Source organism: Ammodytes marinus (genome assembly GCF_949987685.1).
Source record: "Ammodytes marinus genome assembly, chromosome: 4".
NCBI lineage: Eukaryota > Metazoa > Chordata > Actinopteri > Uranoscopiformes > Ammodytidae > Ammodytes > Ammodytes marinus.
Window position 1 is genome coordinate 21,659,473 of NC_137233.1, and position 26,567 is coordinate 21,686,039.

At 40.1% G+C, this 26,567-nt stretch overlaps 1 protein-coding gene across 1 annotated transcript in view; it reads right to left on the reverse strand.

Annotated features, from left to right (window-relative positions):
- cadpsa (Ca2+-dependent activator protein for secretion a) overlaps positions 1–26,567 on the reverse strand; it is a gene marked incomplete at both ends in the record, with an annotated part of 163,132 nt that overhangs the window by 127,488 nt on the left and 9,077 nt on the right. The window contains 2 exons of the mRNA XM_080026580.1: positions 10,471–10,803; positions 14,918–15,031. Of these exons, the coding sequence (XP_079882706.1) occupies positions 10,471–10,803; positions 14,918–15,031 (447 nt within the window). The remainder of the gene's footprint in view (positions 1–10,470; positions 10,804–14,917; positions 15,032–26,567) is intronic.

Consider the following 26,567-nt stretch of genomic DNA (forward strand, 5'->3'; position numbering starts at 1 on the left):
TGACTATCAATGTGAGCAGACTACTATTTTGTTTCTATTTGGTTACAAAAATGATGGATGTTGTTTTTAATATATTCAGCAACAATTTGATATCACAATTATACAGTGTCAACAACTTATCTAACAGCTGTTTTCTCCAGTACACTTGGTATAAAAAAAGAGCAGTAAGAGCAACCCAAGGAAGCCTTCTTAAAGTTGCTAATTCATTGGTTGAACATGAGCAAGTATCAAATAGCATTTTTTGATTGTAAAAGGTGTCCATGGAGCCCTTTAGTGGTCATAGCTCATGTCCAAAGGCAGGAGGCAGCACACTGTACATGTTCTGTCCAGCTTTAAACCCCAAGTATAAATATAGAGCGCAACATAATGTGATAAATAATAACCCAAAGGACTGTTTAGTGATGATGTTAAGTTTAGCTTCCTTCTGACCTGCTCCCCTTGACTACCAGTGTCTGAGCTAAGCTAACCTGGATGAGCAACCTTTGACAATTTCTACATCAAAAATGCACGCACAGTTACAGGAATGGTCTCTGTCGTCTTTTCCTGAGCTGGAGAGTGAGGCAAAACGCTAAAAATGTTGAATAATTCATTTATGTTTGGTCTTACATTCGTCAGGTGACCAGAAAGCAAACCAAAATAAATGTGAATGTTGCAGTTTGCTGTTGTGTTAATAGACTTCAGTTCGACACCACAGGGATCATACTACGTTAGGTGATAATATGTCACAGTCATGTTTACAGCATGTTGTATTGCCATATGGAAGCCTCCCCACAGCGAGCTACCAGGCTTCATGCCGAGGGTGGTGTGTTTGAGTTGGTATGAGGTTAACATAGCATTTATCATCAAGATAAAATAGCGTATGTTTGGTTTTGTTAGAACAGGGAACCTTCTGCCACTGTGACTCCCTCACACTACACCAGATGTCATGTGCAATGCTTTGAGGTACCTCGCTAATATTTGCTGTATGCAGACATGTAACAATTCTAGGAGGTCTGTTCAGCCACATTTGTTGCATGGAAAATTCTATGCTGAATTAGTGTATCCTTTCCCATGTGTTTACTTTTCCTTACAGAATCAATTTTTTTCAGCTGTAGTGTATAGTGGCAAACAGGTAAATATCAAAGAGAACAGGCGCAGAAGGCTGATGAGATTGTCCTATCCTTCTGTATCTATCCCCCCCCCTCTCTCTCTCTCTCTCTCTCTGACTCTGTCTCTCTCTTTCACTATCGTCAGCCCTTTCCATTGATTTTCCCTGCATTAACATCTTGCCAGAACACCCACCCCTGCTGTTACCACTGACTGAGAAGCACGTTTAAGCAACTGCTGTCTCCCAGGCATGCATTACACACACACAGACACACACACACACCACCACATACCCTGTACATCAAAAAGTGTGCAGAGCAATCCAGTGTATGCATGCAAGCCTCTGTTGTTAATCTCTCCCTCTGATATTCATAGACAGAGAAATCAGCACACACGCACACACACACACACACACAGTGGCTCTGGTGTTTCAGCATGAAAGGATTACTTTCTTTGTTGTTGTCTTTATTTTAAAGTTGGACAGCTAAAATAAAAGAAACAATTAAAAATACTGAATTTCACTGCGAATCTTAGGTCACATTAGGTGCGCTGGTGTAGGCGGAGGAAATTAGCGGTGATTGCAGTTCCGCCTAGTTTACAGAGTCTGCATAAAAGTGGGATTTCCGCATTGCAATTCAGATGTAATAACTAATAACTCATCTATTAGTGACTGCCGTTAGCAGCCTCCTCCCTGGTCTCTATTTCACCAGTTGACACACAGTGGTCTTCAAGCAGCAAGTTGTCCAACGTCATCTCAGATCCGTTAGTATGATAACAAAAATTGAGAATGATTGTTACCTGCTCTGCCATTATAGCCGGGTAAACATTCAGCTCTCTGTGCATTCATTGGAAGACAGACCCGCCTCTTTGTAGAGTTCTCTCTTCTGATTGGATGAAGGTTTTACGGGATACAAGAAAACTTGAGCGAAGTGACTGAGAGACATGTGAACCATGCACACTGTATAAGTGATTGCTGTATGATTTTGGAGAGATGTAACGTGTATATATCACTTACTTCTGCTTTAACAATCGATCATACAAAAGCAGGTCTCAACGGGCACTATATCCATTAAATATACATACACCCTCATTCATTAGATAGGCTGTTACAATATGCGCTCCACATTAAGACCAGCATGCAGAAAAACCTGCCAATGCTCTATGATGTAGGCATACACCATAGATTTCCACAACGGGATTCAAAATGTTGGTTTGCGCATGTACAACTTTTTATAACAAGTGGTGGATGAGTGAATGAGGTAGAAATGACACAAGTAGCAACACAATTATTATTATTAGCCTAAAATGATGAGAAGGTTTAATCAGATCTTTTGTAAAAGCACATGCGCACAGCCTATAGGGGAAGACTTGTTCTACCATATTGAACCATATTGAAGCTTAAATTCAGGCAATCATTAGCCTACTACACCATTGATTGTTTGTATCATGTGTTTCTAAAATGTATCTCATAGGTTTCAATAGATAGCTTGCTGGCTAGTGGCTAGCATAGGTATGTTAAGCAGGTTGACAGGTAACTGTACCATACACCTGGCCTGAACATTTAGAATGAAACCAAGAACCATAATGATAGATTTTTTTTGTCCACCATAAGCAACAACATTTGCTGAATAACCTCACTTTACTTACAAACCCAGCCCCCAACTTCTCTCCCGTAATCCTCTCACCATGATTCAAACAATGCTATCTCCTCTGGATGGATTAACACACCCAAACCCTGATGGTGATTAAAAGAAAAGCAATCACTCGCCCTTGATTCAGAGGAGGGGACGAGAGTTTGTCATGGCCAGGAGAAGGAGGAGGGGGTATAAGCAGTGGCCTCTGTGTGCAGTTGCCATGGTGACCACATACAAGAGGATAAAGGGCACTGCAGAGTGTGTGTCTGTGTGTGTTTGCATTGCTCAGGAATTAGTCTAAGCCAGTATATATATATGTCCTCATCAGGGGACACATTTGACTGTATTTACAGAATATCATTCTCACTCACACACTGTGCTAAGGACAAATGCCAAGCTTAAAACACTTTAGAGATTTACTTCAAAGTGTTCAAGGTCTCTGTTTGACCGGGAAAGCATGCAGTTCTTTGATCGAAGCATAGTTGAAAAATAGCTGGTCTCTCCTCTCTGTCATTGGTGTTATCATAGGTAAATATGCACAGATAATTCAAAGGGTTTCGTAAGCAATACAGTGTGATTGTAGGGGATTATCAAAAACAGTACAAATGTCTATGCCCATTCAGTTTTACCTTTCATGAACAGCAAAGCTAGGGGAAACTTGAGCTAACACCATCTGTGAATCATAAATGTCGGTACGAAATGTCATGGCAATCTATCCAATAGTTGTTGAGACAGTTCACTCAGAACCACAACAACCTCATGGTGGCGCTAGACGAAGTCAGAGAATCACCAAAGTCATCAGGATTCTGTTACTGTTACTAATAGGTTTTTATAAGGACTATAACTTCGGTAGGAAGTGGTTCCAATACAAATGTTTTACTCTGGCTCATCCAGAATAATAGAGAGAGAGAGCAAAAGGATGTTTCTATTGAACTCATTTGTCATTTGGTTGAGTATTTGTTGAATTGAAACCATCATAGACTATTTTAGTATGGATTAAATGACTGACTGTTTCAGCGCTCACCATGGTTTGCAGTGTGTTCTATTGTGCCCAGCAGTAAATGGCTACCAGTGGCAGCTGACTCCACCACAGCCCTAATGGCTCAAAGCCATCTGATAAAAAGGAAAGAACACCCACTCTCTCCTTCTCTCAATACATATCCGTTGCGATGGCTTGCAATTGAATTTGTGTCCGGGCTCCAGCCATCATTACTGCCTAAGGCACATTCATCAAAAGAGATGTGCCTTCGCTTTTTGACCCTACTGCTCTTTTGTAGGATGTGGGCAGTCTGTTAGAGTACAATCATCTCGTTTGTTGTTCTGTGTAGTCCACAGCTCGGTTTGAAGTAATGGCACAACAAACGTGGCTACAACATGCAAGTAGGTTTCATAATATAATAGTGTTTAAAAACATAAAGTTATATTGCTACTTGTAATCTGTGTTCTAAATGATTTAAGAAACCCTTCTGTACTCCCTGTTCACGCCAGCCACAGCTCCAACACCACCATCAAGTTTACCATCAAACATGTACGGGTACTTCACCAGGTTGTGGACACATATTTGGTCAAGGGGCAAAGGATTGGAATGCAAGTTGACCTCCTCACCAAGCTGCCATCCCCTCAGCTGCCTGTTGCAGAGCCCAATCTCTCTGCAGCTGCTTCCTCTCAAGCCCTTACTGTGCATCAGATGTTAAAGCCCCTCAGACTCATTCCCTTGTCTGACTACTACTCAGACCCGGGTACATGTGACGGGCTCACTTTTTGGACTTATGCATGTTTTTAACCCTCATCCTACACACCAAGAAATCAAGGTACAAGTATGGTCCTAAAATGGTACAAATGCTTTGCCGCCCCCCCTCCTCCCTCCCTCCCAGTGGTACCTTAGCAGGTTACAACACAGTACCTTAAACCTTGCCTGTACCTCTAAGAACATTTCTGGACCCCTAGTGACAAAAATGTACCCATTGGAAAGGTACAGTGAAAATGTGAATTCTGAAAGTTTTCTGCATTTCATATGAAGTAAAGTCGTTATCTTTAGATTATAATAGACTAATTGATTTAATCTGTTGCCTGATTCGCCGGAGCTTACAGATGTAATTGTCCAAAAAAAGACTGAGGCTTTCCCATTTTTCTTGACTTTGTCAATCAATTTGTCGCCAATTATCTAATATAATTGTTTTCTGATTCCCTTTTAATTAGCACTTTTTAAAAATACAAATGTATCGGGGTCAATTTGACTCCAGTCAATATCAACTGGAGTCAAATGGCGCTTTTCCAGCGCACATATAGCTCGACTCGACTCAACTCGACTCAATTCAACTTGGTGTGGTAGCAGCACGGGTCGTTTTCCACTGCAAATAGTACCTCCTGGACGTGGGCGGGGTCGTCATACAAAGGGGCTGAAAGCCAACTCCGGAGCAAAGTAGCAAAGCCAAAAACACGGATGATTTTTTTTTAAGAAATACCCCTCTTGTATCTGTTTGCTAAAATAAGTAGAAGAATATTGTGACGGGCCATTAAAAGGGAGGGTTGGTATCCCGATGTGTGACTGCCACACAGTCAGCTGTAGGGATGCGTCACGTAGGCCTACCTATGCACGTAAACACGGACATGATAAAGTTGACTGTTTAGTGCTTGTTTCAGGATACGTGTTTTCAAATGCAAGCCGTGTCTCAGCCTGAATATTTTATTGAGGTAATCAGTTCAGTCCGAGGCTTGTAATGTAATCGCTCGCTATCATGTCTGTCCCAGCTGGCTTCTATAGGCTATTTAGCCTAGCTGCCCTAGGCCTACATGTCTCCTCTCGTATGTTTAAAGTATTTCCCCAACAACCAACACAACTGGGTGAGCTTAGCGAATATATGGCAAAAAAAAATCGGATCTGTGATGCAAATCAAATGAAAGAGAGCCAGAGAAGGCTGCACGCGGCGAGACAAAATACACTCAAAAGTCCCGGAGAGTTGGGGAGAATAAACAACAGAATGAAGCCGGTAGTCTCTGGCCAATCAGAAGCGTCGCCTTTTAGCATCGGCTCAGCTCGCTTGGAACCTAGAGCGAGGCGATACCAAAAAAGCAGCCTTAGCAGGTACCAGGTACCATGTTTTTGCGGTGGAAACGCCAAAAATGCGAGTTGAGTTGAGCTGATACCATGCAGTGGAAAAGCGCCAAAAGTGGCCTGGATACTCAGCCTGTTTTTCATTAAGGATCCCCCTCTTATTTGCATTCTTTTAGCCTTTTCTAGTTATTTTGACCCTTTTTTAGCCTGTTGTGGTGTCCTTTTTTAACAATGAGCCACGGACTGCAGTCGTAGGAGAGCCTTAGATTTTAGGACTAGGAAGTTTAGGACCAACACCATGTGATGAAGTTTTTGTTCTAATACATTTGTAAACATTAATTGAGCTTTGTTGTCTTTCTAACGCTGCTCAGGCTTGATTTTAACGAACCCGCGTTGCTTTTGTACATGTAGTCCTAGTCTCCTGGTTTAACCTAGGTGGCGTTGTGGGATTTAAAACTTAATTTTAACCTTGCCACATACACACAAGGCTTTTCCTTTTGCAATGCTGTGTTGTTTTTGAACAGCAGCCCTTATAGAAGATAGGGTCAAAAAGTAGACATCAGCGTTGAGGGAGTCAGCCTAACATTTGTGTCTTATGATGGCTTTGTTTCAGAAATGAAAGGTTTTTGACCGCACCATGTTCAGAGAGATGCTGCCAAACGCCTCCTCTCGTTCCGATAGGCTTCCCGCAGTGTAGTGACATTTTCAGTTGAGTTGAGCACAGAAGCAGCAGCTGATATCAAATTTCTGCTGCTTTTTTAAGACTGCCAAATAAAACTTATTTGATTTTTTTTTCCACTTGCGTTGTTATGGTGTCGATTTCTAATACTTCAGAGAAGTTTCTCTTCTTTCCCGTATTTCCCATCTCCATATCGTAAAATCTATATGGGAGAGGGCTCCAAACTGAGAATATATACAGGTAGAGGCTTAAATATTCAAATTACGATTGTTTACAGCCGCCTTGTTTTTCAGCGCCTGCCCTGTACAGTTACAGACATTTTCAAAAGCCCACCATTCATATTGTCAGGCTCTGATAGCAGAACTTTCCAATTCTGGGTGTGATTCTAACACTGTGGGTAAGACTTCGGGAAAGGGTGGCCCTATTGCCACTTCTTCTATAAAAGAGAACATTACGAAGAGCTGTTTTGAGGGTTGTTGAGCATGTTGAGTCATTTTATCAGAAAAACAATCCCTTTATTACAATCACTACAGCAAATACTCAGGCATAATAAATTACTAGATAAAGTGGTTGAAGGACAAATACTACAGCTAAAATAAAGAGAGAGATTTGATTTTTATGTTTTTTGTAGAGAGAGGGAGAGAAAGAGGACTTGCCTGCATACATTAGTTTACAGGTTTTTTTTAGATGGTGAGCATTATGAAACAAACCAGTTTCCAGCTTTTAAGGAGTTGAATTTTGCTCTCTCATCCATCCATTTGGCCTGTTCTTTGTGAATTTATTTTGAGGAACAGCAACTTTCAAAAATCTCCGGCCAATCTCCCTTCCCAATGACCACTTTAAAACATGTTGCATAGAGTAACAATATGCTTAGTATGAGATTGTTTTTTGAAACTTTGGCTTGGATTTTAATGGGCAGCTATTAGCCACAGTCACAGAGTGCAAGCCTCCACATCAATAAGCCAGTATTTACTCCCAGTGCTGATAACTGGAGAAAAACAAAGGGTTCAATTTGTGGAAATGTTTGTTGTTTCTTGTAATGGCTTTGTCCTGCCTTCCTGTCCGCCCCTCTAATCACAGCCCAGTTTCAACACTTCCCCTCTATTTCCAGATTACACTCGCTTTCCGCAAGTCAATGAAAATGAACCCACTGAAAAATACAGTTAGTCCATATATTACTAATTGTAATATTCAATATCTGAGACCTTTGTTAGTTAAGTAGTTAAATATTAAAGTTCAACTGAAATAAAAGAAACCAATTATTTAGGAAACAATACATGATGTTGTGTTTTAATTTTAGATTTAGACAAATCTTTAGTAACCAAAAAGTGAAACCTAAATTCCATAGATTATTCTGTAACAGCTCCCCTATGCTGTTGTACTCCAGAAGTACTTCATTTTTGGTGCTAATGTTGGTACGGTAATTTGACTAGAGCAATATCCAACCCAAAAATGTTTTTGCATTTGCTTTGTAACTGTATATGTGTGAAGCAGCTGGAGGAGTAAATGTCGTTGCTTGTTGCTTAGCCTCACATTTCCACAGTACCAATTCCACAAGTTCAACAAATAGTCAGGGCACAAATTCACCACTTCTTCGCAAAGTTTATAATTTTATTTTCCGTATTGTTATTTAAACTTAACGCTTCCTGCAGATGTTTCACAATAAAAGCCTGGAAAGGGAGCATACCAGCTGTGTGACAATTCCAGACTGTATTATGCTAATGAGGATAGTGTACTGTGTGTTTACACTGTAAAAGAGACAATTATAACTATAGACTATAGTATGTCAGTATGCTTGATCAAGTGCTCTTTTGATATGCTGGTGGTGAGCTGATTCAGATTGTTGGGGGGGGGGGTGGGGGCTGCCAGGTATACCAGGTAAGCCCAACATGAAGAGAGAATGAGGGCTTAAAGTGGACATAATGTTCTCTAGCATGAAGCAATTAAGGGAATAGAAAAGATAAAAGGATATAGTAGGCTCTGGCATGGGCAGGATTCACGCCGCACAATCACTGCTGTGATATAATGAGCTTTGACAAAAGACTGACTGTGTACCTGAAGGCCAGTCTCCAGCTCCCACAACTAGACATATTATTACAACGGATTAAGGCACTGAATCTTCCTTTACGGGCCCACTCTCTGACCTATAAATAGCCTTGCATTCTGCATAAATTTATAACACATCTTCCATTCAGCAGCACATCTTCCATTGATGCAGTACCTTCCTTAAATAATGCATCATCTATTAATAGAAGTGTGTCTTCTTTGTTCTAGCCCATGGTCAGACTTTGGTCTGCCACATTACCTGAAGAAAAGGCCTTCAAACTAAATTGTATTCTGCACATGTAGATATTCGACAATGTTTAAAAAGGATGACCTTTTTTGCCTCATAAACATGACCACTTTGTTGTATTATTTCATTTTGGTTCATAATCCTTGGCACACGCAGAATGGCTGAACTGGTCAGGAAACTGGAACGCAGAGATGAAAGCAACATGATGCAAAATGTCTTTGATAGGAAATTAGGGTGGTGTGCAACCACCAACACTTAATGTTCGCCATGATTGAGCCCTTTCCCTGACCTTAGCCAAATAGTTGTTGCGCCTAAAGTTTACCATAACAGCCGGGGAGCACGGAAGGCTCCATGGATACAAGCTACATCATCTCAGCTGCATTCAAGCTGCAGATGGTGTGACCCCAAGTAAGGTTGATGTTGTTAAAGTTTTCTAGAGCCCATGTTGATAAGAGAAAGGGGAATGGCCTGATGCAACACACAGGCTCTTTCAGCTTCATTAAAATAAAGACCAATACCGAAGGTCATTCCTGCCAACAGCAAAAACATGTAAAACCACTCCTTTCTGTGTCGAAAGAGGAGACTGCAACAACAAAGGGAAATGTACGGTGGCCCAGAGAGCTCACACAGCACTGCAATTTAAGAAAACTAATGCAAATAGACAAAACACAAGCAAATTACAAAAACATCTTTGTCAATTTGACAACACATAGGCAGCATGTAGAAAAGGCGCTGCAAAAGGCCTCAACACAAACCATTAAGAAAAGCGTCTGCGTATTAGGGCCACTGTGAGAAATAAAAAGAAAGGAGCCGCAGGGTCGGAGCTCCAGACATCTGGATCCATGTCCATTTTGTTGTGGACTCCAGTAGGTCTGGTTCTGTACAAATTGGCCATTGTTTCCCTGGCTGGTAAAACTGATTTGAAGACATGATTTAAAAATGGGGACCTAACCTTTACGTGCCAGAGCCTTGCTGTTGTTGGTCAATTGAACTCTCCAAACAGCAATATGAACTGCTCGTGCCACCCACTGACACAGCTTCGACATCAACTGAAGGTAACATCAACTGGATGGACACATCAGCCACCCCTGAATGCTTAGAACAAACTACAACGCCTCCAAAAAAAATGGTCATTGTCTGCAATGAACTCCATGTCACACTGATTTATGAAATGTATTATTTTTCAATCTGATTGTCAAGATCATTTTGGAGATTTTTAATGGATAGACATACTGTATGCTAAAACCTCTCTCTAAAGTTCTGCATCAAGTCAAAGGACACATTCAAGCTCCAATAGGGACATTGAAGTCATTGGTCATTCTGGAGAATGTCTGACAAATACATTTTTGTCAAAAGCAGTGAATATCTCCTCACAATCTGTCACTATAAAAACCCAGAGATTGGGCATAGTGTCTTACAATTAGGAACTGAAGGGAAAAGACAAACAGATAGAACACCTTTGGATCCGAGTGGTTACCGTGCATGCCGTATAATCACAAATTCACCGGTTCAGCCGGCAAACCTTTGTTGCTTGTCATTCTCCCCTTTCTAGCCACATTTTTTCAGTCTTTCCTAAGCTTTCAATCTATCCATTAAAGGTGAAAAAGCCAGAAAAAAATCTGTAAAAAAGATACCCTAAACAGACATATATATCACATGTTTAGAAAATGCTAAATGAGCTATGATTATATGATAAACAGCCTATACAGTTTGAGGGACTGACCTGGCAGGCGTTGTAGAGGAGCTGGTGCTCAAACTTCTTGATGCCCAGGATCTGCTGGAACATCTCGTAGAGCTGGTCCTTGCTGAGGATGAGCTCAGAGGCAGCGCTGGCTGTCAGCCTCTGCTGGTGCTTGCGGGGGTCCTCCTCCCCGCGGTAGATGGTGTCAAATTTAGCGATCCAGGAGCTCAGCACGGTCTCTTTGCTGAGGCCGTCGATCTCAGGCAAGCTGCGCACACGCTTCTCTATGTGCTTCTTGAAAACCTCTCTAGAGTCGCTGGCCGAGCAGCCGCCGCTCTGCACCATGCGGGACACGCGGTCGCTCTTCAGGAAGACCTGGAATACATTGTTTTGGAATTGACAGATTAGTGGATTTTTTGTTTTTTTTCAAGATTATTTATGGGCCATTTTTCATGCTTTATTATTAGACAGCTTTGGAGAGACAGAGCTGAAATAGGGCAGAGAGGAGAATGGCATGCAGAGAACGACCACGAGCCAGATTCAAACCCGTGGTCTGCTGCTTCTGAGGACTGAGCCTCTATGGGGGGAGGGGAGGAGGTGGGGGGCTCTAGCCACTACAACAAGAGCACCTCCCAAACATTTCTAAATGATACATACTGTACATGTAACATAAGTCTTGGGGTACAACACTAAAAAGGTCCATCTTCACAATAAGGTAATCAGCCAGCACAACTGTTCTCTAATTGACCAAAAAAATGATCATGGAGCCAAATCTTGTTCTTCTATTCCTACTCTTTCTCCTGCTTGCCTCCTACTCCTACTTGCAGTGCAATGCATCTTTTAACATGCTTCATGAATATTAATTTTTTTATTGTTATTTTCCATCGTGAAATTATTCATAATTTGCTTGCAATAGAAATGTAGCCTGTTTTCCCATGTAAGCATTGCAACAAATATTGCCTTATAATGGTGATATGTTTATAATGGATATGTCCAAAAATGGACATAGACAGTATCCAGTTTGTTGATGCTTAATTTACAAAAGAAGGCACACATTTCAGTAATTAAAATGTAATTATCAATACAAGTCTCATGTATAAAAAAAAATTAAAAGCACATATGGGGCTGGTTTAAAGACTGGATTCACTAAGTAGAAAAAAGAGCAGACTTTGAAGTCATATCCCATCACTGGAGATATGTAAAAATATAGAACAGTTTTATTTAACATTAAAAGTTGTGTTTGTTGTTGTTTGGATTTTCAGGGAAACAAACTTAATCAACATAGGAACTGGGTGAAATTTTGATTACATTTCAAAGAAACAGTAAATTTGGGTTAAGAACAGAACATGACATCAAGAGTTTGTACAAGGAAAATTTCTTCAATAGAAAACTGCTGACGGTGAGTTCTGTGGATTATTCAGAATCTTAGGCCCGGGACCCACATCCACCGTCTACTGCCCGTCTGACTTTTTTTTTCTGTGACCGTGTTAACACACTACAGCGGCCACACATCCAACCTCCGAACCACCACTTAATCTCAGAAGGGTCGCCTATTTTTCTTTCAGAGAGACGAGCGTCTCTGTCAAGTACAGTATCTCTGTTTGAACTGATAGAGAAATACTCTGTTGCAGCAGTAACAGACGCAAGATGTGTGTCCCGGGCATTAACAATGTTTTGTGGAAATTCATGTTGGTTTTTATTAAATTATTCTGAGTGTTCGAGAAAAGGAAAGGCCTTAAAACCTTGTCCAATCAAACCAAAATAGTCCCCATGGACAGTTACCATAAATGTAAAACACTGTAGGCTATGTAGCCTCCTCATAGCCATCCTATGTATTAACAGTTGGGTTTTTTGGGTGACCAACTAAGAGAAAAACACAAACAGCTTTGGGTTGAGTGAAAGCTGACTCATATTTGAAAGACTTTATACAAGCTCGAGATGGCTGTGTGTTGAATTCCTGTGTCATACTATGGACACTGCCAATCTCTGTGTGACCCTTTGTCTCTGTCTTTCTATTTCTGTCCGTCCCCTAGCTTCCCTCTCCCTCTGTCTGCCTCCATCCCTTTGAGCCTGAAGCTGAAGTCCAGCTGAGAGCGTAAGCTTTTAATTGAATTGGCTGAAATGTACTAGCACTAGCTTCATCTGCTAAATATCACACCGTTCTCATTTAGCATGGCTTTTGCTGCCACAGCAACCGTGTTGCTGACAGTGACACCCTGGCTGGCACTACAGTGTTTTGCTCTAACAGAACCTTATGTGTTCCTGACAAAACGTGTTCCTAGATTTTCCTTTGGGATCAATAAAGTATCTATCTATCTATCTATCTATCTATCTATCTATCTATCTATCTATCTATCTATCTATCTATCTATCTATCTATCTATCTATCTATCTATCTATCTATCTATCTATCTATCTATCTATCTATCTATCTATCTATCTATCTATCTATCTATCTATCTATCTATCTATCTATCTATCTTTTTGATGACATCATGTATGATGGGAACAGCTTTAGCGAGAGCAGCGGGGATGGGGGTGGGGGCGGCATGTAATGCTAACAAATCAATAATATACAACAAACAACAATCTTATGCTATGAAGCTACTACATCGCTGTTGTGGAGTGACTTCCTCTACTCCCTGTGTTTTCACTAGCTAATGGTTTCACAGGGATTTTCAGGAAGTAGACGAACCCCCGTCATTGACAGGCGTTCATTTATTAAAATGAATGTACACACCTTTGAAATATATATAACATTGGTTATGTCGTCTTGTGAAGTTTTAATAAAAAAAACATTACATATTCCCCCTTTAATCATGTCCAAGTCACCAGAGCAGAATATTAAACACAACTTCATTAAATATATTGCCACTGTACATTGTAGAATTTAATTAATATGTTGATTTCAAAAAATAATCAAGCTTTCTTTCTAAATGTATTGGCTGTTGCATATTAGAAGAATAAACATAATTGTTATGGGAGACAGGGTTTCATCAAAGCAGTCTCAACTAAATTGAACATTAGAAACTTAATTAAGATATAATCTATTGCAGGACTGTTGTTCAAGACTATAAACAAAAATGTGAAAGTTCTTGTAATTGTGTCCTTGTTTTATTATGGTCAGGTTAATATAAGACCCCAGGGCTAATTCAATTTACAGGAAGCTGGATTGTCAGCTCACCTGTGAAAATATTTGCATATTCTCTTTACAATCTTTCTGGCTTTCATTTGTTATTTATGAACAAATGTTATTTAAATTTTATTTTCCGGGTGTATCTATGACCTGTGAAGAACAAACTGTTACTATTTAGTTTCTGCAATAATCTCAGTGGAATTATTTGCTGGCACGTGACTTTTTTTGTATTATAATTAGTCGTGATTTCATATCTCATGTACATTGTCAATTTGATCATTTTTTAACATAGTAGTTAAAGGAATACTTCACCCATACGGAACCAGCGTTCTATCATTATAAAATAACTATTATAATATAATGAATGAGGTTTTTCTTCCCTCAGTCTTCCCTTAGTCTTCCCTTGGCTCAGCTGTCCTGTTAATCCTAACCCTTACTGTGATGTCACAAGAAGGAAACTGTAGGGTTAGACAGTGAGACCATAAAACACTCTTTCTGCCTTTTCTCAGGCTAAGATGATCCGATTGAATTGTTTTATGCACATTTATACTAAATAGGATCTCCGAGTTCAATACACCTTCATATTCCAACCGGTGAAGTAGGCCTTTAATTAAGTACATTTTTGCTTCTAGGTATAGCTTTAGTTAACCAAACTAGATTTCTCCCTAGGTGGTAGCTCTGCTCTATAGTTCAACTCTGTCCAGTGTTAAGTCATTGGTAGTTTGCAAAGCGACGCTGAAAGTAGACTGTGATTTGCTAAAGGATATTAAGGCTGTTTAAAAATGTGAGACGCAGAGAACACTGTTGCTCTTCTTTCATCGTATTTTTTTCTCTCTCTTCTATTCTGTTCTGATCAGGTCCATTGAATGCTATTATCCGTGTGGGAGAACATTACATACTGACTAGCCTGAGGTCGGAGCGCTGTGCACACTCTGCAGCATGTGTCACAGCCAAGACAAGTTATCTCTGTTGAGCTTTAGCTACTTTACAGCCCATTATTTCCTGCTTGGACAGATTCGTTTCAAACAAGAGGAAGCTAGCAAAGGGAAAATTGCCATCGCAAAAGGTAGTTTAGACAAATGAAATGACATCAAAGTTGCAGAGATTTGCCAACTAATGAGATTTCATATACAATTCACAACATCCTTAATTAATTCTGCAGAGAAACTTCACACAGGGTGCTCAGAGGTCAGATACAGCAACAAAAGGCAGACAGACACACAGCAGTATAGAATATGTATGGAAATAAACATGCAATCAATCAAAATAAGACATACCAGAGTGGGGAAAAAAGACTACATTAAACAGACATGTTTGTGAGTATACTGGGAAATATCCATAATCCATACTCACATCATAGTAGCTCTGGACAGCGTTGATGAAAGCCTCGTCAGCCACGATCTGGGTGTCTCCGCCGAGGAACGATTGGAAACGCTCTTTGACTGTCTGCAGCTGCTGCTTGTTTATCTGTAGGAGACATTCAGACACAGGATACAAGTCAGATAGAAACAAAAACCTCCACATGTGCAAAAAAAACAAATATGGAAATAGTTTGTTTTTCATTTCTTTTTGGTTTCTTTATTTGAATGATACGTCTTAAATATTGATCCTGGATTCTCAGGAACATTTAAGTTCCACCCACCTTCAACTAAAGGTGCAGCGTAAGTGCATATACACACACACACACACATCTCCCAACTCCTCTGGGTTTGTTCCCTTCTATATGTATACAGCACATTGGAGGTAGAGAAAGATGTACCGGAAATGTTATAGGCTGTATACAGCTTAGCTTATGTCTAGACAGAGATTCATGTTGGTTACACAGAGTCCCAAAAGGTAAGCAGTTAAGTGTTGAGCAGACTGTAGCATCATGCTTCACATCACACCACTATCTATGGTACACACACACACACACATGTGACTACCCTCGAACACACACAAACACGGTCGTTCGCCTGTAATTTGTTCGCCGTAATTGTCCCTTTCATTAATTTCCAGATTAAAATAGCCTATCGCTTTCTACGTGTCCAATCCACGTGTATGCAGGTTGAACAGGTGTTATCAAGTTTGAGCTTATTACTTTCTGTTTTGTTGCACTTATAGGCTACTACGAGCGTTGTAGGCTGTGACTGGGGCCCGACCGCGACTCCCCTTGTGTGTATGTGTGCGCGCACATGTGTGGCGTTTCTACAGTGCTGGCTGATACTCACACACACTGACAGGGACAGACGGATTCTGCAGAATAGCTTTGATCATCCCCAAATAGTTTGTGTTATTTGTTGTTATTCATGTGAAATAAATAAATGCCTGTCACCAGAACATAATGAAATCATTTTAAAAACTTTATTTAAAAAAATAAAAAGGTTTTCGTTTATTGATTTTTCCTAAACGGTTATACTAACCGGTTACTTATAATCCTGAACTTCACTTATAACCAGACACCATATTGTCTGCAACTTCCACACATCAGCAGCTCTGTCAAAGAACACACAAAGTGAGGCGGATTTTCTCTTTTTGTGGTCATTGTTGAGGAACACTTATTCGGACAAACTTTATAAGAGAATGAAGTGTCTGCTGAGTTGCAGTAAGTTTGGTCTGTTTCAGGTTCAAAACAGTCATGTTCTGTCCAGTGCAAAAGTAGTTATTTATTTTCATAATAGTGGTGACAAGACTTCTCTCCAAGAAAAAAAATCAAATTGCTGGACTTTGGCCTGCTCCAGGCGAGGAGGGCCCTTGCACTGTGTTGGAGGAATGTGGACCCTCCAACGCTACCAATGTAGATTGGGGAACTATCGGTAACACTTTACAATAAGATACACAATATATATACAAAATTGTAGTACCTACTACATAGATAAGTGTTACCTACTACATAGGTTTTTTTTGTGCCACCTAACACATAGGTCTTTTTTTGTGCTACCTAACACATAGGTTTTTATTTTTTTGTGCTACCTAACACATAGGTTTTTTTTTTGTTGTGTTACCTACTACATAGGGTTTTTTTTGTGTACTACCTAACACATAGGTTTTTTTTGTGCTACCTAACACAGGTTTTTTTTTTTGGTGTGTTACCTACTACATAAGTTTTTTTTGTGCTACCTAACACACAGGTTTTTTTTGTGTTACCTACTAAATAGTTTTTTTTTTGTGCTACCTAACACATAGGTTTTTTTTTTGGTGTGTTACCTACTACATAAGTTTTTTTTGTGCTACCTAACACATAGGTCTTTTTTTTGTGCTACCTAACACAGGTTTTTATTTGTTGTGTTACCTACTACATAGGTTTTTTTTGTGTACTACCTAACACATAGGGTTTTGTTTTTGGTGTGTTACCTACTACATAAGTTTTTTTTGTGCTACCTAACACATAGGTTTTCTTTTTGTGTTACCTACTACATAGGTATTTTTTTGTGCTACCTAACACAAAGGTTTTTTTTTGTGTTACCTACTAAATAGGTTTTTTTGTGTGCTACCTAACATAAGATTCACCATCCTGACTTATCTTAGGCTGCAGTTTAGAGAATTAACCTATGTGTTAGGTAGCACAAAAAAACCCTATGTAGTAGGTAGCACAAAAAAAAAACTTATGTAGCAGGTAACACCAACAAAAAAAACCCTATGTGTTAGGTAGCACAAAAAAAAACTATGTGTTAGGTTGCACAAAAAAAACTTCTGTGTTAGGTAGCACAAAAAAAACTTATGTAGTAGGTAACACACCAAAAAAAACATGTTTTAGGTAGCACAAAAAAAAACCTATGTGTTAAGGCCAGGACACACCAGTCCGACTACCCGAAAATGGTGACTGCCGATTCAGGGAGCTCCAGTCTTCCCGTCGCGGCCGAAAAAGTGCAAAGAACACACCAAAACGACTGCTGATTTTGCGTACGCTCTGCGCTTGCGCGGGACGTAATGTCTCCATAACAGCAGGCGGCGCTAATCTGTATTGTGGCCCGCAAAAATACGGAAGCCGGAAATGATGGGACGGCTCTCTAGACGATAAACATAGATAGAAACACGTATTTATATTTATGGACCATAAAGAGCACCATTTTTAGCAGAGAGTGTCGAGCATGGTGTCGGGCAGTCAACAAGGGTTGATGCATGTGAGTACTCGCTGAACGAAACAAACAAACACATCAAAACGATGGCTAACTGTTGTTAGCTGTTTGTGCTACCCGCCTCACTTCCGGGCTTCACTGATTCGCTAGCCCTCCACAAATCAAATTGCTCAAACTGAAAGACTGTCCGCCGCCGATTGAACTTGTTCAATCGGCTCAAAAGAAGCCCGACGACATCAACTACGACCGATTTCACGGCACACACCAAACAGATTCGTCTCTCCGTCCCCTCGAAACTCTACGACGGCGATTATCGGGCCGGTGTGTCCTGGCCTTTAGGTAGCACAAAAAAAAAACCCTATGTAGTAGGTAACACAAAAAAAACCCTATGTGTTAGGTAACACAAAAAAAACCTATGTGTTAGGTAGCACAAAAAAAAAACTTGTGTAGTAGGTAACACACCAAAAAAAAACCTATGTAGTAGGTAACACAAAAAAACCTATGTAGTAGGTAACACATATCTATGTAGTAGGTACTACAATTTTGTGTACCTTATTGTAAAGTGTTACCGAACTATCTAAATGTATTGGGCTTGAGAGACTTTCATATGTAGCCCAGGGCAAGCTGGAGGAATGTGCTGAGCTCTGGGAGCCATGCATGGCTCTCATGACCGATGAGAACATGAGATGAATCATCATTATTTTTTTTATTTTTATTTTTTTATTTTCTCTCTGGGTTTTATTGTTTTGTATATCTTGGTTTGTGTCCTTGTGTGATGGTGCAAATGTTTGTTTGTGTGTTTTGGGGGAAACATTTATAAAACAATAAACATATTGTGAAAAAAAAGTGTGGTGACAAATTAAAAGATGAAAGGGATAGGCTTTAAATAAGGTAAACAGTTTAACTTGTTAAACTAAATGAAGATGATAGGTAGGTTTTAGAGGCAAAACTTATGCTGCAGCGATTATTCCAATACTGTTAGTCATTTTCCATTTTAAATACAAACTGCATTGTGCTTTGAGGTGTGATTTTGAATGTGTATACTGTCTTTATTGCCGTTTTGTTTTTCAAATGGTGAGTCTGGATCCCACTGTGGGAGGATCCGAGCACAGAAACAGACCGATTCAGTCCTGTGATGTCTTCTATACTAAGTTACCCAATCACACATTATTGCATGCAATAATAAATCATCCTTCAACAAACACAATAGAAATACAATGAAATGAGCAAAGAGAGCCTCTCTCCCTGTTAAATGCCTCCTCCACACCCATTGGCCAATTCCCGTCAACCACCCGGTAACTGTTACCATGACCACTGGGAGCGTTATGAGATTACTGCTTCCTTAATGGGGGTCAAGGTTCACAGCAGAGATGAACTACAGCAGAGCCAGCTGTGTGCAAATGTTGATCCATAACCTAAAGAGTGGTCGGATGGATACAGCATATCTGAAGCTGCTGGGTAGATTGTAGGGCAGTGTGTGTTGTCTCAATCCGTTTACTTACTTATTCCATAGTAGCTACAAGGAACTTTTAAATATTTCTGAAACAAGTCTCGTATTTCCTCTGAGGATCATAAATTATTACATGTAACAGCAAACGCGACCATTAGTGCAAAGAATGCTATTTCTAAATTGTTTTTATTAATGCCTTTGTCCAGGTACGATCACCCAGGACAGACAGCTGGCCTAAAAACACTACTGCTTTTGTCCAAAGGGGGTGCAAGGATGAATAAAAACTGAAAGTTCCTTGTAGCCACTTTTAATTTAAAGAAATAATATATACTAAAAAATCGAACCACTTAGCCCAGATGCAGACATTCTGTGATATGATTTGAGTTGGCATATAGACATACCGTCATACTGCAGTTTACCCACGAGCTGCTGCAAGCATTTCCACTTTAAACCCTGAACTGGGAAGCATCCTGTTGGTGGTGTAACCATTATGTACTTTATTTACCCCCTCCCCCCCCCCCCCTCCCCTATAGCTATTTATTTGCACTTTAAAATAATGTAGATAATATACTACCAAAATTACTTGTGGCAACATACAGTGTACCAATAATGCATCAAAGGGTACACACAATATGTGGCCTGATGTAAGGCCTCACCGTAGCTTTGCACACATATTTGGTGAATATGAGGTACTGTATAAGGACTCACAAGGGGAATCAGAACATGTATCGTACACACATTCATTAGTAGCCAACAAAAGATGAAGTCAAGTAATCATCATACTCAAATTCAGGTGATCACAACATTATGAATTAATTCACAATTTATACTGATGAAAATAATGTAATGTGCTCTAGCGCAGTTTCCTTGCCGCTGCTTTGATTTTTAATGTGTGTGACAGAGCGGCTCCGTTAGATTGCAGGCAGCCGCAGACACACACTCCCTCTCACACACACATTTAATACTTTCCCCTGCCCTCTTCCCGTTTGTCTCACTGAGTTAATACACCGCCATTCACAATACGATACTCATCAGCATATATGGGTCATGATATGATATATCAGCCATATGTAGCAATATTCCACATAGTTCACTGAAAAAGCAAAAACAGAGCCTTAAAAGAAGTTGCCATGTATCGATCTCAGTGGTCCTAATACATCACATTGCATTATATGTATTATTCTGTGGACAAATTGAGTCAAAACAATTGAATTCAAATTATAAAATCTAACTTAAAACCCAACAACTTGAGGCTACTAGCTATATCGTGGTATCCACTGGAGCAGATTGTGTAGTTTACACCACTTATTTTATTTCAAAATAGTATATGCATCGATTTTTTTAGCACAGCCCTGCGTGACAGTGATGTTACAGCGGCAGCGCACTCATGTCCTTTAAGGCACCGCCTCACCGATTCAGACATCTTATTGCTCTGCACTGCGCTGCTTTGGATCCTGAGCATTTCATTTAATTTCATTTAACTTTTATTTATCCTCGAGAGACCAATTGAGGGGTGACCCTCATTTTCAATGGTGTCGAGTTCAAACAAACTCCAAGGAAAAACAACAATGCATACACAACATTCAATGCAAATACATCAAACACACAACAACAGGTGAAGAGAAGAAAAAACAAAAAACAAAAAAGCAATTGAAACATTTACATAGTGGTGAAGAGTGGCAGCAATTAAAATGGAATTAAATGGGTGAAAGTACAATATAGCCTAATTAAAACAGTTAAAGGTAGAGTTTGGCAGATTTAAGATAGTTTGTTTAAATTGATTAAAGGATATGAAGGTATTTAGTTTAATTTGTTGCTGTAAGTTGTTCCAGGAGTCGGGGGCACTGAAGCTAAAAGCTGTCTTTCCCAGCTCAGACCGGGCTTGTGGGACATAAAGCATGAGCATGTCAGTGGAGCGGGTCTGATAAAGCCCATCTGAAATTTGCAACATTTCTGTTAAATAACGAGGAAGCTTCCCGGTCAAGGCTTTGTAAATAAAAATATGCCAATGTGCATCACGTCTCTCTTTAAGGGAGTACCACCCAACCTTTTCATATAAAAGACAATGGTGTGTGTCATAAGCATCTCCTGTGATGAACCTTAAAGCAGAGTGAAAAACAGAGTCTAGGAGTTTAAGACATGAATGAGATGCATGCCGGTAAACCACATCACCGTAATCAAGGACAGACATAAAAACTGCCTCAATAATCCTTTTCCTACTAAATAAAGGGAAGGTGGTTTTGTTCCTATAAAAATAGCCAATTTTTTGTCGTAGTCGACAAACAAGATTTTTTATATGGAAATTAAAAGTGAGTTTATCATCTAACCAGATGCCGAGATATTTGTACTCTGTGACTCTTTCAATTAAAAATCCATTCTTTGTAAAAACATTAAAATCATTCAAATTTGTAGTTCTTGCTCTGGAGAAACACATATATTTGGTTTTGTCTGTATTAAGAACAAGCCTGAGGTCTACTAGACAGTCCTGCAGAGTATTAAAAGAGCTTTGTAGGTTCTCAATAGATTGGTGCACCGAATCGGAAATGCAATACAGTACTGTGTCGTCAGCGTATAGATGGGCGTGACAGTTTTTTAGCGATGAAACAATGTTATTTATATAAATTGTGAAAAGAACAGGACCTAAAATTGAGCCCTGTGGAACACCATTTGTAACAGTTAAGAATTCAGATTGGTATCTTCCCAGTTTAACTGACTGCTGTCTATCAGAGAGATAATCCCTAAACCAGCTACATGCAGACTGATCAAAGCCAATGTCATAAAGCCTCTGTAAAAGCAAATGGTGGTCAACAGTATCAAAGGCCTTTAAAAGATCAATAAAAAGTGCTGCACAGTGCTTTTTCTTGTCTAATGCTGCAACAATGTTGTCTACAACCAAAGTCACAGCAGAGACAGTACTATGGCCTGCCCTAAAACCAGATTGGAATGGGCTCAAAATGGAAGCACTAGTTAGAAATGTTTTTAACTGATTATTAATAAGTGATTCTAGAATTTTTGCCAGGCATGGGAGTTTGGAAATTGGCCTATAGTTATTAAGATTATTTTTGTCACCACCTTTATGTAAAGGAATTACATGAGCTATTTTCCAAATTTTAGGAACTATTCCAGAGGAGATGGAAAGATTAAAAATATGGGTAATTTGTTTTGATATTATATGTGTCGAAAGCTTGATTGAAAACGGATCCAAATTGTCCTCTCCCATGTACTTCTTGGGGTTGATGGCGAGGAGCGCATCTACAACAACACTTGTGGGAAGAAGATCAAGGCTGAAAATGGGAGTTTGAGAGACAGGCGGTACGTTACTACTGGTGGTAGAAGGCGTATATCCTCCATTCTGAAAGAGTTGACCAGCAGCTACAAAATGTTTATTAAAAGCTAAGCCAATCTCTTTTTGATCATTGAGAGTGTGACCATTTAATTTGATCTGAGTGGGAACTGTGCTAGAATTGTTTTTATTATAGTTCACAGCTTTCCAAAATAGTGCAGGGTTAGAGTAGCAGTTTGAGATTAATTCAAGGTAGTATTCAGATTTGGCTTTCCTGACCATGGCTGTGCATTTATTCCTAAGGTGTCTAAAAATTGTCCAATTGGTATTATCTCCAGAGCGTCTAGCTACAGACCATGCTTTATTTCTCTCGGAAAATAAATCAGACAGTTCACTTGTAAACCAGGGGTTTGATCTATTTTTTACTCTATGTTTTTTTAGGGGCGCATGCTTGTTTATAATTGAGGTGAAAGTATTGATGAAATGGTCTAAGGCTAACTCAACATCCGAAATTTGCGTAGTCAGTTGAATGTCACTATGATGGAGATCACTTAAAAAGGCTTGCTCATTAAAACCTTTAAAATTACGCTTAATTATGATTTTAGGTTGAGATCTTTTTAAATGAATACTTCTGATACAGGCCACTGGGCAGTGATCACTAATCCCAAGCTCAAAGACACCAGCTGAGGCTATTTTATTTATTTTATTTGATAAGATTAAATCTATTAAAGTTGATTTTGCTGGGTTTTTTAGATTAGGTCTTGTGGGCTCAGTTATTAATTGTGTAAGATTAATGTTGCTACAGATTTCTTTGAAAGATTCAGAGGCACCAGAAAGCCAATCAACGTTAAAATCACCCATCACAATTACCTCTCTATTTACATAACTGGAGAGCATATGTGCTAGATCGTTTAAGGAGCTAGTTACAGCTGAGGGGGGCCTATACACACCAATTACAACAAAACAATCATTTGACGATAAAGATAATTCTAGCGCGATAAATTCAAAGAAATTTGGAACAGAGACAGCATGTAAAAGTGTTACAGAATAACAGGATTTAACATATACAGCTACTCCCCCACCCCTAGTGTTTCTGTCTATTCTGAATAAGTTATAATCATTTATTGCCACAATAGAGTCATCTGTACTCTTCTTTAACCAGGATTCAGTCAGAATCAAAACATCTGGGTCTGCCTGGGACACTAAAATCTTTACGTGGTCTAATTTATCATGCTGCAATAAACTTCTAATATTTAAATGTAGAAAACCCAAGCCCTTTCTTGATTTAAGAATGTGTGGTGAATTTAGCTTACAGCTAGGAAGCATTGCTTGTTTTTCAGGGTCATACAAAACAGGTCTGTGCCTGTAGAGGGAGCCAACGTTAGAAGCAGCAGGTGGATGGGCCGTTGGAGGTGAGGGAGGACAGTCAGGTGTGATGTCCAGAGCTGGAGGAAGGTTTGCAGCACAGATGGAAGGGGAGTATAATTCATGTTGAGCAGGGCTTCCGGGGGGATCTTTTTTAGTGATGTCTGTGATTGAAGGACAATTTGAGGTGTTTATATGAGTTAAATTGGGGGATACTTCAGCAGGACCCCTGGGGAGATCTTTTTTAATGGGGGATGCTTTGGTAGGGTCGTGCTGTGGTAAATATCAGTCCGAATTATGCCAAGATGCGATGTGATGAATGTAGTGATTAGTAAGTTCTTTAATACCTTTGGCATTGGGATGGAGGCCGTCAGATTTAAGTAGTGTGTGTCTAGAGAATGAGTCAAAGTTGTTAATATAGCCCAGAGAGTTGATCGAGCACCAGGACTCCAGTCGTTCATGGAAATCCAGAAGACGGCTGTAGCGCTCAGGGCTTTTGGATGACGTGGGAATGGGGCCGGAAAATATACAGAATTTCCCCAGGCTCTCCAGGGTGATGGCCAGACTCTGTAGATTGTCCAACAGTTGGTATGACCGTTTATCCATTACATCATTAGTTCCAACATGCAAGATGATTGTGTGGGCAGTAGGGTGGAGGGCGACGAGGGCAGGTGTTAGCTCCATAATGTCAGATGATTTTCCTCCAGAGAGGCAATAGGTGAAAGCACCAGGGAGACAAAGAAATCTGACAATAGAGTCACCGATGATGAGGATCTCAGGTTGGTGATTCAAGCAGCTCCCATAGTAGAGAGACAGCTTCGATGAGAGGGGAGGAGGTGAGGGCGGGGCATTGCTGCGAGAGAGAGCCTCACCTGTACGGCGGATGTCATCACCGGGGGCATTATTTTGAGGAGGCACGGAGGGACGCATAAAGGAAAACACATTTCCGGATGGAGCTGGTAAACGGTGGCGATCTCGACATTTAAACTGGGAAGTGGAACCTTGACGTCCCCGTGTTACCTTGGAGCAGGTTTGGACCGGCGGAGCAGATGGAGAGCCGGCAACACGAGCCGCAGGTTCAGCAGCCCCATTTAGCACTTCCAGCGGAGCAAATGGATTGCGCGTCAATATAGGATCCAGCGAGAGCAGAGGAGGAGATGGAGAGGAGAGTAGAGGAGGAGGATGAGGATGAGAAGATCGTGTAGAAGATCGTCTGCCCTTCCTGACAACAGACGCCCATGTAGCGTCGGGAGGTTGAGTAGCAGAAGCAGTAGAAACGCCGCTAACCGGTGCCTGAGAACTTGAAAGAGGAGCTTTTTCAAGCACAGCTAATTTCGAGACCAGGAAGGACTGCCGCTGGAGGAGATCGTGAATGAGACTCTCCACTGACTTGAGCTCGGATCTCAGGAGGAGAAGCTCCGGATCTGTCTGGGTGAGTGCCGATGACATGATGCGGTGAAAAAAGACAGAACACTATAGAGCTAACGCTAGCTAGCGGAGTTAGCATTAGCGAGCGGGGATTAGCAATAGATTCTGGAGCACCAGCCTTCTAAAAAAACAAACTAAATACAAGGAAAAATCCTCTTTACTTAAATAATCAGTCTTACTCAGTATGAGGGAAATGACAGGGAAAGCTGCCGTATATCAGCAAAGAGTAGAAAAAAATCAGCAGCGTCAATGGACGTGGACGAATATAACGGTCGTCCATGTACGACATGAACAACACACATGTCAAGTGTGAAGGCCACCGGAATAACAGTTGGTGAGATATTGGAAGGACAGACAGACATACTGAGATGTCTCCCTTTATAGAAGTGTATATGATAATGATTTAATTCACCCCGGGGCTTTTGGGTAAATCCCCAAAAGCTTAATGGGAACTGTTGTTACAAATCCTAGGCATGTTTAAATCTATTAATAATAATGATACTTTTCTTTTGTCTGTTTTCGTGTTTGTTTTGATATTACCAAGTCTCAGAATGTCATATGATAGGATCAGAATTTTCTCTATTGAGTGATTTATGAAAAATTTAAAAAATTTAAAATAAGAGTTGATCAGTAAGCAGGCAAGCCATTACCTGCAGACAATGCTGTGATCCATTGAATTATTGAACTCATAACGTATTATAATGGCACATAGTAGCATGTAGTAATAATACGAATAATATTGTATGTATAAAGCGCTTCTCTATAAACTCAAATACACTGTAGTGTACTTCTTTTTTTCTTCTTTTTTCACCTGTGGGCCATTACTCTTCAACTGTGTTTTATTTTCCTGAAAATATTGTTCCACTTCAGGTGTGCATGTTGAGAAACATCTGTTGTAGCGTAACGCTCTGTTACTGCCGCCACTCCCTGGAGAAGATGGCAGAGAGAGAAAGAGAGAGTAAATAAATGATGGGGGGATGAGGAAAGGAGCAATGAATGTAATACTGGCCCATAACACAACCTTTATGAAAGGAAAAACTACATTATGAAAAATTAAATGTTTCTGCACGTAGAAACAAGCAGAATGTTTCATCAGAACTTGATCTTTTGAGCATTTCTGAAAGTCTACAAGAGCCATATCATTAGACGACTATTGTGATGAGAGAAATACATAGAGTGTGATGATATAGAATATTGTATTTCTTTGTATGTCTACTGAACTCAAATGAAATGTATTCCTCAAATGCATATTCCCAGCCACTCAGACAAGCTACACCTATCCTTTTGTCTTATACTCACCCCTCTGCTATGTTCAAAAGACTGTCTCAGAGCCTCCCCCTCACATGACTGCCCAATTGAAACACACGGTATTCTTGTTATGGTGAACTGACTTGTATAAAGTATGTGACTTGCGGTCTG